Genomic DNA, 12,992 nt, shown 5'->3' on the forward strand with positions numbered 1-12,992 from the left:
TGAAGACATTGATGTAACTCAGGACTTTTAAAGATTTATTTTGTAACAGCAAATTTCATTCTGTCAAAATAGAAAAAATAGATGTTAATCCCACCCTGGTGTTTTTCACCAATAATAGAACAATTTGTGTATAGTCCAGTAGCTAGAATGTCAGCATGTTTGGTCTCATTATACTACAACATCATGTATTTTGACATTTAGCTTTAGACAGGTGAAAATATAAAAGCTGTGACAAAGAAATTATTTTGTAGGTTATTAAGACACAATCATTTTAGTATACAATCTGAACACCAGCAACTTGGTGAAATTAAAATATTAAAAACTATTGTCCAGTATTTCAGGTTTCTTTACAAAATCTTTTTAATCAAGATATTGTAAACCACAGGTCCACAGAGCCCATGTGAACGAACAGACATAAGGATGGCAATTGTAGCTGATCATCTGGGACTTAGCTGGACAGGTATGTTTTTATGCTGTCAGACTGAAATGGAATTTAGCAATTATTTTTGCAGATCATCTTTTATAGTAAGGTACTACAAGTTCTTTATGGACTTGACCATATCCAGTTCCCATAGGAGTCACTCAGAATTGAGGGTTCTGTGCACATTGTCAGTAATGTTGTCCATCTCATAAAAGTGGAGTCCATATCGGTTTGTTGTAAACTATTAAACATTTCAATAGATTTTCAGTTAAAAGAAGAAACCTCCAAGGAAATGCTAATGGCAGAATTGTCTTGCCATTGATCAGTAAATAAACACTTTTATTTAAAATGGTGAAAGAATTTTATTCTCCTTAAGTCCTGTTCTGGGAATAGTTGGCACAAATGGATTGAGAGAGTTGGGAACCTGCTGGCTGGACACTTATCTGGGGTCGTATGGCTTTTCCCATTTTCCACTGTCCTGATTTTTCAAAGCATTGAGCACCACAAGCTCCCAATGTCTTCAGCAACAGTTACGGGTGTTCACCACCTCTGAGAATGAGCCCCATAACAGTAATTGTAGTAGTCCTGCAGTTCTATACTGTACAGCAATGCAAATCAACTCCTCCAATAAACTCAGTTCATTGTACTGTGTCACCATGTATCAGTGATTATAGTGTAGATGAAGAGAGAGATGTAGTAATCTGGATATCATGTATTACAGCATACAAGATTTTAAAAATCAACAGCAATAAGGTAACCTCTACGGAGGTTTTTTTTCACAATTTTAACCTTAGAGCAGGGTGTGTACTTGATGTAGGTATGATAATACCTACCAGGGATATGATTACAAGATCTGGCATGATGTCTTTCTGGGAAGTTTTAATACTCCTGTCATTATCTCGTAAATTAATTATAAACTATGTGTCAGATATTTGTTTACATTAATTCATCTGCGTGACCTAATAAAGCTGTTACTTTTACAGAATTGACAAGATAAGACTGACATGATGATAATGGTATATTTTTTCTTGCTTTATAGAACTGGCAAGAGAACTAAATTTTTCTGTGGATGAAATTAATCAAATCCGTGTAGAAAACCCCAATTCTCTGATTGCTCAGAGTTTCATGTTGTTAAAAAAATGGGTTACCAGGGATGGGAAAAATGCTACAAGTAAGTTCAGAGCTGTTATTGTTGATTATAAATTATACACAACTTCATATATTGCCATATTCTAAATAGTGTAGCTCCCATCATCTTGATTATTTGGAAATGAATATGAAAACATAATAAAGCTTTTCTAAGTAGCACTCATGAAATAACATTTCCTGCTCTAGCTATTTTTACCAAAGTTCAAGAAATTATAATATGTATTCACTTGGTAATTACCATATCTATTTATGTAGTTACTTCATTTGAATTGTTGCATACTGGAAGAGAGATGCTAAACCTTCAGTTCTTGGCCTTCATAATGGGACAGTAGCGTCTTCTACCATCTTCCAACCCATACAATCCTGCTTTAGCTGAGTTAAACCTCCGATCAGCTGTCCCGATCAGCTCCAATGTGTGTCACTGGCCTGATCCATCTTCTGAATGCCTATTATTCTCCAGGCATATGAAAAAGAATGAGGATAATTTTTCTTCAAGTTTTTGAGTGTCCTTTTTCACTAGTTTTGTCAGTAAAACCACTGAAGAATGTATACTGTTCATAAGTACTCAAGTTGTACCCTGGGATGGGCCACATGTGTCAGTGGGACAGAATCCCCTATAAGAGATTGCAGAGTAGATGCTGAACCATCCTGTTGCCATTATTGCAGCCATTATACACGCTGAGCCCTCCCCATCCCCCATGATGTTTGGGTTTGGTCAGTGAGTCTGGAGAGTTGTGATTCCACCAGCCACCCCCTAGCTCCCTGCAAAAGCTGCAGATGATCTATATGGACTTCCCCACCAGCTCTATCCCTGTTTCAGCTGAGCTGCCCTGATTTCACTTTGTTCAGATCCTTCTCTGTCATGGGATGAGGGGAGGACCCTTTCTGTCTTTAGATCTTTAGGGGACAGGCCTTATAATGTAACAAAAATAAAAGTCTGAAATGTAAGGGTGAATGTGAAAGGGATCCATCCTTAGGGTCATTTGCAGAAATACCATCTGCCCAACAAGATTTCTCCACATCTAAATACCATCACTTTTATTAGAGAGACAGGGTGGGTGAGGTAACATATTTTACTGGACCAACTTCTGTTGGTGAGAGAGACAAGCTTTCAAGCTACCCAAAAGCTCCTCTCTCTGACCAACAGACGTTGGTCTAAATAAAAGATATGATTACCTCACCCAACTTGTCTCTCTAATACCCTGGGACTGACATAGCTACAACAAAACTGCACATCACATTTATTGATCATTAGCCCATGTGCAGTCACCTGTTGTTCCAAAGTCTACAATGACATCCTTAGTGGAAGGATATTTTCTTCTAGTAGCAAGGAAATATATTCTTTAGGAACCCTCTAGTCTCAGTCATGTTGCTTCTAATGATGGCATGAAAAACAATGTAATTACATTGTGAAGGAGACTCTTACTAGACATTGTATGCCTCATATAAGTATACCACAGATTGATTTTTAGACAAGCTAGTAAATATAACTTTCCAGAACCAAACAGAAGCATTGAGGTGAAACACATGTCTCAGCATCTTCTAATTAATGCAGTATGATTGAGATTGAGGGAAACAATTACATAACTCAAAGATGACTGAATTTTTTCTAACATGTTCCTTATTATATTTTCCAGCTGATGCCTTAATCTCTGTATTGACAAAAATTAACCGAATAGATATTGTGACGCTGTTGGAAGGACCAATATTTGATTATGGAAACATTTCAGGCACTAGAAGTTTTGCAGATGAAAATAACGTTTTTCATGATCCCATTGATGGTAATTGAATTCTGTGCACATAATTATTTCAATAATATGTCCAATAATACAGAAAAATATTATAAACAGACCTTTTCTCAAAAGACAGTAAATTGTGAAGGACTAATTAATTTCTTTTCATTTTAAAGTTTTTTTCTCTCTTCAAAATCACAATTATGGTACTTAGAATTGCTCTATGTTTTTTTAAAGTTCATGAATGCAATATGAAATGCAAAACTCTAATACACATTTGTATAGTATTTTCAACTTACATTTTATATCAGCTTGTGTCTCCAAAGGTAAGGGTCCAGTCCTGAAAATATACACATGAATAAAGTTGTTCCCACTAATTTCAGTGTAGATTGATCAGGCACTTTTGTGTTTTTCAATTTCAATTGTCAAATGAAAAATCATACACTTAGTTGCTCATGCATTAAAAAGTATTTGTAATGTAGATGGTGATATACTGTGCCCCACATTACCAGGAAAAAAAAAAATCCTTCAGTCTCATCTCCATATACTAGGTAGTAGGAAATCTTCTCTTAAAAAGAAATGAGTGTTTAGTAATGACATGTACACTAAAAGAATTTGCAATTTACTAATATACAGCTTTGAGAAAAATGAATGTATTCATAATTTATACTTGAAACCTTTCAGAAATTAAACCATAATTTTCCAAATATAAAATGGCAATATAAACCCAAGTGTTTAATTTTTGAATGAGAAAATATCAATTTTACATAAGTGGAAACTTGTAATAGTTTTCACCCTACAACTATACAAGATAATTATAGAGTAATTTGGGTTAATTTTGAGCCAGATATTGTAAGTCAAGAATTGCAGGACAAATGGGGTTCTGATTATACAAGAGAATGGCAAATAAGCAAACATATACTTTGTATTGGTCCTGTGGAGCCACTAATTACTGCTATTTCTTTTTTGAAATTATCTTTAAAATATACTGATGGCACTGGTCACCTCAGCTCTGATTTAAAACCCTGCCAATTAAAATCTTATATACAATTCAAGTCTTATGTACAAAACATCTTCTTTTGCATATATTTTCTTCAAATGTGTATTGATGACTTAATCTTCTTCCTGCATTATACTGGGATTTTCTGATTATTAGACTATATAAATTTAATATGCTCCATTATTAAGCAGCAGCTTTGGTCATTGAATCATTGCATTGCAGAAATAATTTTCTGTTGACATTTTAAGAAAGTTCCTTTTGAAATGTTGCTTGCACCTTTTAATCATAGCAGCAGTGTTTATTATAAAGAAAATGTGCTTCTCCACAGTTACTTTTGTCTCTCCTCTTCTCTTCTCCTCACCTTCCTCGAATTTCCTTTCCTCACCAAGACCAGACTGCTCTTTACCTTTATCTCAGCTGATTCAGAAAAAATCCTGTTGATACACCTCCTTCAACAGGCACCACGATGTCAACTTAACCCCCAAACATGTCTTCCTTTCCTAGGATATTCAGCCTAATATTTGTTTACTGGAGTGTAAATTTTACATTTCGTTGTCATTCATTTGTGTGTATTCAGTCTAATCCTTGCGAATGATTTTTCCCATGTTTTCATTACTTATCTTTTCTTTTCTCTCTTTATTTGATCAGTGTTTCTGATTGTACCCATGTCACCAAGATCTCCTCAGTCTCCAAGATCACCAAGATCTCCTTACTCACTACAGTCCTCTCATCTATATAATTTTACTGTACCAGAAATTTTTATATAGATTCTTCCCCTGTGGTGTTTGTGTTATGTAATCCTTTTGCTGACACTTTTTTATTTTTAGATTTTATTCTGCTGTATTTTAAAATCTGCTCTTCTTTCCTAGCCACACTGAGATTCATTTCTATTCTTTGTTCCTTAACAATTATATTTTTGTAGCACAATGATTAAATTGGAATATACTAGTGCATAGTATTGTAAGTATTGTGTAATTTTTAAAACTAGGATATTAAAAATGTGGACCTGTTTTAGACATAGATATTTGCAACAACAACAAAAATACCCCCACCCACTCACCCCACACACATACATGCCACACAACACAACCTGGCTGTCCAGCATTATGATCAGATTCTTCCTTTAGATTATATTCATCAAGTTTGCATGAATCAAAACAAAGAGAGAGAGTGTTACATAATTTGGCCACAAAATACAATGTTAGATATAAAGGACGACCAACTCTATCCATATTTATTCCATTTGCTTGCTTATGAGTCAGTGTGCTATAGCTATAAAAATGTTAAGGTGGCTGCAAAACCATTCATTAGAACCTTTACAGAGTGTTGATTTCTGAAGAAGTCAGGAGCAGTAGCTGCCACGATTTTAGCAACTAGCCATTTTAGCTACTCTAATTTGTGTTGCATCCATTTAGGGTAAACCAATAAATCTATCTAATTTACATTCACATTTAAATGGCTACAACATCTCATTTTAATATTTTAATATTTTCTGTAATTTATCAATCATTTTACATGATACTTATGTATTGCTCCATACTTCATTCCAGTCAGTCCAAATGTACTGTCTTCCTTAGGTTATCCCACCATTCAAGTGGAACTGGAAACTCCCACTGGGTTGCGCTTTGTGCCACCCACCCCTTTCCATCAAGATGATTTCTTTAGTGATACCTCTAGTATAGAGTCACCCCTTAGAACTCCTAGTAGACTGAGTGATGCATTAGTGACTTCACAGGGAAATCTAGACGGTACAGAAGCAGGACCTCCAGTGGTGATTGAAGAAGATACTTCACTGGAAGACAGCAAACCTGATTTCTCAGTACCTAAAGAAAGAGCACCTAAAGATATGTCTGTAGGCCAGAGCCATTTGGAGGAAGTGGACCTGAATGATTATCCTCGGTATCTTGGTAGTTATGGTGGGATATCAAAAGATGCTAAGTACTCAAAACAAATACAGAGTGAAGAGACTAGTGAAACAGGAGTGAAAACTGAACAGCATGAGAGAGAAAAGTCTGGTACTGATGAGGAGATGACAGAAGAAAAGCTTAAATATCTGTTTGAGGACATTCATCTTGAAGAAGGAGTTGAGTCTGAGGAGATGACGGAAGAAAAAGTGTGGTCTATTCTAAAAGATGTTCAGCAAGCAGAACAGGAAATGTCTTCAATTACAGGTTGGCAGAGTGAGGCATCAAGTGTCCATGTTGAACCACCAACGCCTGGGCGCAGAATAAGTGGTGAACTACTAGATCGGCTAGATGATAGGTAAGGATCTGGAATATAGATGTTTGTCTTCAAACAAATCATTTTCAATGTCATTTTCACTTCCAGATGTAAGATTTCTAAAAAAAGCCTTCTGAAGTTATTCAAGTTCATAGCTTGATTTTAATGTATTTGCATTTCTTACACAAGTCTGGAACACTATCAGCAAGGTCCAAGAAAATATATATATATTTTTAAATACCTATCATCATTTGGATCAGATAACTATGCTTTATCTTCTGTTAGATGTAGATTACGTTTTCTATAAAGGTCTGATCCAAAGCCCATTGAAGCCAGTGGAAACAATCCAAAAGTCATTTAGGTCAACTGATTAGACCCTTAATACATATCTTGCAACTATACTTCTCTTCCACTGACAGCTTTAGAATTAGGATAACTTAAAAAAAAATTTCTGACAACTAAATATCTAAAGCCAACATTCAAATAATTTGTAAAATATAATAGCTGTCTTAAATGATGGTATACAACAGGCTTAGCCATCCTCACAGCAAGCAAGAACTTCATTAGTTATTTAAAAGACAGTGAAAATAAAAAGTTAAAAATCAATATTCACTAAACTATGCTGTTTAAGAATAGATTGTCTTTTAAATGCTATGTCTATGTCACCACAACACTGAAAAAAGTAATTAACAGAGGTTCTGTCTATGTGGGAGCTGGAGGTGTAATTCCCAGTTTGGGTAGACGTACTTGTGCTAGCACTGATCAAGCTAGGATACTAAAAATGCCCGTGTGACATGGTAGCACAAGTAGCAGGATAGGTTAACCGCCCTGGTATGTACCTGTGTTTCAGTCAGGATCATACTTGGCTGGTTAACCCACTCCACTGCTATTTTAGCACACTGGCTTGATCACAGCTAACACAGCTGTGTATACCCACACTGGAAATTAGACCTCCAGCTCCAGTGTAGACATACTCTTAAGTATGGTTAGCTTATTGTTTATTTATTAATGCCCCTACCCAGTATTCTCTTCCACATCCACAAATGAATTGGTGTCTGTGCCCTGCTCTCATGGGTTCTTTTCTATAACCCAATTAAGCCAGAAGTAAGTTGTGCTGTTTTCCTCTCCATAATGTGGAACTAGGGCCAACAGTGTTAGTATCCCAGGGTAGCTGTACAAAGGAAAGGAGCCTCTATGTGAATGTCTTCTGCCTGCTTCAGATCTCCAAAGACCAGCAGATTTTGAGGAATGGGAGGGCAACCCCCCTGCCATTTATGCAGAAATATCGTAGAAGAAAACACCACATTCATGACATTTCCACTCCCATACAGAAAGACTCAAGCACAAATAATAATAAAGGCTGCAATAATATACTTCAGAGCACAATCCCAGTAAAATATATTCATTCTACCATGTGTATGAACTACTCTAGTACTTAAATGATAATCTGTAGTTCATTTCCTGAACAACAGTGTACAGCTCACTGGCTATCATGCAACAAGTGCACTTACTGGAGTTTCCCTTCAACCAGTCTTCACTTCCTGTTTGTCATTTTCTTTGCTGCATTGTCATAATTTGTAGGAACGTGGCTATGCTGCATCCCGTTTTAAACAATTCCCCTTCACAAAAAGTCTTAGATAGTAAGCTCTTCGGGGCAGGGACAGCGCTTACCGCATTGTGGATACTACCAGAATATGAATAAATATAATAATAATAATAATAATAACAACAAAAGTAATAAGTAGATTTGACTCTTAAGTGTCTCTGAAATAATATATTGGGATTGGTAGTTAATATGTCTGTTTCAGAGGTAGGTGTTTCCAGTGTTGTTGATGATATTTCATTTTGATTTTTTTAAAAGTAAATGTATTTTTATTTAAAATCAATTAAACAGATTTATGCAGAATAATAATATGAACTATGGACAAACAATAAACAAACACTTTGTAAAAGCAGAGTCCTGCACTGCTCCACTTCCATTCCCACACTACTCCCTAAATCTCTATTCCTCTTGCTTGTATATCTTTGTTTTTCCACAAGGGGTTAATTTTTGCCATATCCCAAATTCTTCAGGATTGTAATTAATCTTATAAATAAGATGCTTATATGAAATAACTTCTGTCACATCAGCCTACCACACCTTTTTAAAAGTGGGGCACAAGAGATTGTCTGTCTGCTTTCCAAGGATCAATTGCTTTGCTGAACCAAGGGCATTCATAGTCTATTTCTTGAAAGATTTTGTAGTCCCATGTCTGATAGTTCATATGTGGTGGTGGGGTGGAAAGAGCTACTGTAGCTGTTGCCCATTGTATCTACTAAGCCCCTCAACTTGATATTTAGGATGGATCCTTGGTTCTTGATTTGCACCTTTCATGACTGATATCAGTTTAAGGGACAAAATCCACAGCTGGTATAAATCAGCAGAGCTCCATTGCCTTCAGTGGAGCAACACCAATTTACACCATCTGAGGATCTGTCTTAAAACATTTTGAAATACTTATTAAGGGCTAGATCCTCTCATTGAATTCATTGGGAGTTTTGCCATTGACTTCAGTGGGTGTAGGATTTAAGTGATGAGAAATTCAATACGGCAATGTGAATGATTTAATATTGGTATGATTTATCCAGAGATAATTTGGATTAATTGAGAAATATACCTAATTCAGGAGATATTGTACCTAATTAAATGAATTACAGACAGAATACTTAAATGTGTAATTATGTCTTGTTAGCGGGATGTTTATTCTGTTTCATTAGCAACTTGATACGGTTTCTTTACCAACTTTGTAGTTTTCTCAGAAAAGAGCTAATTATTTGAGCATCAGTGATATATAGAGGTATACAGCTAAATTCAGGCAGAAACTTCAGGGTAGTAAGTAGCAATCAACCAGTAGTGTCAGGTGAGTATATATCTCATATGTTCATAAGGCCATGTTGGTGTACCTCATTTGTTCCTCGTTTTTTTTTTCCTTTTTTCCCCCTAATTGGAAAAGGCTTAGAATAAAAACATGTGACCTGATTTTCAGTGTTCAGTAGGAACTATAAATTCTCAGTGCCTTTGCAAGTGAGACTGCCCAGGCAGAAACTACTGTACCCAATACAGGAATATTCAATAGCTTGATGTTCACATACTACATTTAAATCTTTACTTCTTTGTTTTTAAAAAGTACAAACTGAGAATACAGGCATCTTAACACCAAGATAATTGTTTAGCATTTCTGAAAGCGATTTGAACATTGTGTGATTGTCTGTTGTTTATCTTTTGTAGCCCGGACCAATGTAGGGATTCTATTACCTCATATCTAAAAGGAGAAACTGGAAAAGTTGAAGCCAATGGAAGCCGCACAGAAACAACAACAGAAGTTAAGACTAAATCTTATGTTCAAGAGTCCATGAATAAAGTGGGAAAACAGAGTGACAAGGAAACTCTGAAGCCAAAAACACGAAGCTCTGTCCATACTGAAGAGCAAACATTATTAACATCATATCAGAAATCTTTAGAAGAGACCAGCAAGCCAACAGCAGAAGAGCCTAAAACCTCTGTGCCTGTCAGCATGAAGAAGATGAGCTGGAAAACGCCTGAAGATAGTAAGCCAAGAGCAAACATCCAGGAAGAGGCGGGAGCAGCAACGTCTGAACAAAAGGTATGGTTCTGCAATTATTAATGTAGTTGAATGTATATTAATCGACATAAAGTTTTGTAAACTTATAGTGAAATTTGTTTTGTTAACTCATTTTTCTACCTTTTAACATCAGTTTGATATGATTAATTTACTAAATTACAATAATGGAAAATAATGGTTCAACCACCGAGTTTTTACATATAAATGGCAAGGGTGAAATAGTGTTGGGGGGCATCAAGGAGACAATTATGGCTCTGTAATTCTCTGCCTGGTACCCAGCCTTGCCTTCTTGGCTGCTCTGAGCTGCATCAGCTAGCAACAGTCACCATGGACCATGTCTCCTTCCCATCCCTGACATGCTTGCTATGCTGGTAGCTGTGTCAAGGGTGGTGCCAGGAGCTAGCTTCCGTGGTTCTATTTCTACAAGAGAGATGCAGATGGTTTCTGTTCTTTGAGCCATCAAAACGAGCAGAGTAGGGCAGAGAATCTTCCCTGCCTGTTTTTTCACTACATTCATTTTCAGGAAAATACCTTATCTAGCTGCTGAAATTTAACCTATTTGTGCTTTGTTCCCCTGACACACTCATTCACACTGCAAATGCATAAGGCCAAGCTGTATGTTCTTGCACAGGTCTATAGAGAATTACCAGTGTACAAAGCACTTCTCTAAGAGAGGACATGCTCTTCCATCCAGTGATAGGTGTGGTCTACTGCCTCCCCTTCAGTCTTACATTACCTACTTTGCATGTCACTAAGTACTTACTGGGCATGCGGGTGTTCCACCCACAGCATCTTTCCAGCCAGTTGTCTGCTCAAGATGGAATTTTAGTGCAACTCTCAACAGCTGATTTCCTTCCTGCAGCCTAATTAAGTTTGTTCAAATAATTGTTTACAACACAACAATTCTGTTCTATGAAGCCCAGCAGCTGGAAGGTTGCCATTTGATAAACAATAAGACCACCAGGGAGCTAATGATCTATAAAATAGCTAAGAAAAATCTCAGGGCAGATGCGTTGGAGTTCCTTCCATCTCCCTTTGTCATCTATACAAGGATTCTATTTTACTGAGGGCAATAGATTAAGGAATTATAAATATTAAGTGATCTATTTAAATATATCTTGGAATTTGTTTGCAATGTAACTTTTTTGTTTGTAGTATGTACTAAATTTTTTCATAACATGATACAGTAAATTAGGCCTTGGCTACACTGGCGCTTTACAGCGCTGCAACTTTCTCGCTCAGGGGTGTGAAAAAAACACCCCCCCGAGCGCTGCAAGATACAGCGCTATAAAGCGCCAGTGTAAACAGTGCCGCAGTGCTGGGAGCACGGCTCCCAGCGCCGCAAGCTAATCCCCATGAGGAGGTGGAGTACGTGCAGTGCTGGGAGAGCTCTCTTCCAGTGCTAGTGCTGGGACCACACTCACACTTCAAAGCGCTGCTGTGGCAGCGCTCCCGCGGCAGCGCTTTGAAGTTTTGAGTGTAGCCAAGTCCTTAGTTTAAATGTAGTTCATTTTAAAGTGCTCCCTAATTGTTTCACCCCGCGTCCCTTTATACCTGGTAACATCATCATTCTTAGCAATTATGTGTTGTACTATTGTATTTTATTCTTATTTATTAGTTTGTGACACATCTAAGCTGTAAAGTCCTTTACAGGTATTAACTAATTAATTCTCTCAACATCCCTGTAAAGACCTGATCCAAAGCTAGTTGAATCAATGGGGTAATTCCTACTTACTTCAGTGGACTTCGCATCAGAACTTATGAATGTGTTGTTGTCCTCATTTTAAAAAAATGGGAATACTGAGACAGGCAGCATAAGTGACTTAACTAAGGCCACAAATCAAATCAGTGGCATAACAGGCACCAGAATTCAGGAGTGTTGACTCCCAGATTCATTTTTAGTGCACTAGACCCAAATGCCTCTCCTTATATTTAAAAAAATTTAAACAGAAATATTGTAAAAACCCTCAATTCTACTTGTGTTTCCACCAGGTGGTTACCCAAGTGTCAGAAAACAGACAGTTGGCCACTTTTTTTTCTCAGACTGTTCAGTTTTGAAAATTCTGTGCTGGAGTGTGGGAAAAATAAATGTGTGCATATTTTCAAGACTGCTTTCAGCACTTCTCTTGCAGCATCCAGGAGAACCTTTGAATAAGCTGGATACTGCAGAGTTATGTGATTTCTGAGTCTCTCTCAAGCCTTGTAAGACTACCAGACAGTTTGCTAGAATTGACTAGTGACTCTACTGTTATGATACACCAGTGAAGACATGGGTTCTTCTGGTTTTTCTAATCTCTTTGATCTGAATGATTTGTAATCAATAGTTAAGTGAGCTATCACATATACTCACTTGAAAAGACAAGGAGAATTTCCACTATAATATATCTGGGAGGTATTCTTCAGACGTGATCTATAAATAAAAAAAAATCATAGTCTGAGTGGGAAAATAGGTGGACTTCAGGAAAAAATTACTGCACAATTTCAGTTACTTCACAAAACAAGCCATTTGGCATTGAAGATGGAAAGGGACATTAAGAAGGCGCTCGGGAGTTAGCAATGGCCACCATTTCAAATTTTGGTCCAAAATATTCATGGATGTAAATCAAACCATTACTGTTGGGTATCTGTTTGCTGGCCTGTGTGAAATGAGTTGATGGCCTAGTTCCTCGTGAACAGGTTCCACATTACAGAAACCATCACTACAGTTTCATTAACTCTCACCTTTATAACTGGCAAAGATTCTTCAGAAAACCCACCAAAAAATGGTTTTGAGACCTACTGGCATGGTGAGGGAATTCTCTTCTGCCACTGCCCCAGCTGTACCATGTTCAAAGAATAGATGCTCT

At 36.9% G+C, this 12,992-nt stretch overlaps 1 protein-coding gene across 2 annotated transcripts in view; it reads left to right on the forward strand.

Annotated features, from left to right (window-relative positions):
* Positions 1-12,992, forward strand: part of ANK3 (ankyrin 3) — a 295,498-nt gene that overhangs the window by 260,402 nt on the left and 22,104 nt on the right. The window contains exons 38-42 of one of the 2 annotated variants that reach the window (XM_030568802.1): positions 386-460; positions 1,461-1,592; positions 3,208-3,351; positions 6,475-6,565; positions 9,792-10,167. In XM_030568802.1, the coding sequence (XP_030424662.1) occupies positions 386-460; positions 1,461-1,592; positions 3,208-3,351; positions 6,475-6,565; positions 9,792-10,167 (818 nt within the window). Of the gene's footprint in view, positions 1-385; positions 461-1,460; positions 1,593-3,207; positions 3,352-5,880; positions 6,566-9,791; positions 10,168-12,992 lie in introns of both variants that reach the window. The other variant, XM_030568803.1, reaches the window with a different exon arrangement.

This window comes from Gopherus evgoodei, chromosome 7 (genome assembly GCF_007399415.2).
Source record: "Gopherus evgoodei ecotype Sinaloan lineage chromosome 7, rGopEvg1_v1.p, whole genome shotgun sequence".
NCBI lineage: Eukaryota > Metazoa > Chordata > Testudines > Testudinidae > Gopherus > Gopherus evgoodei.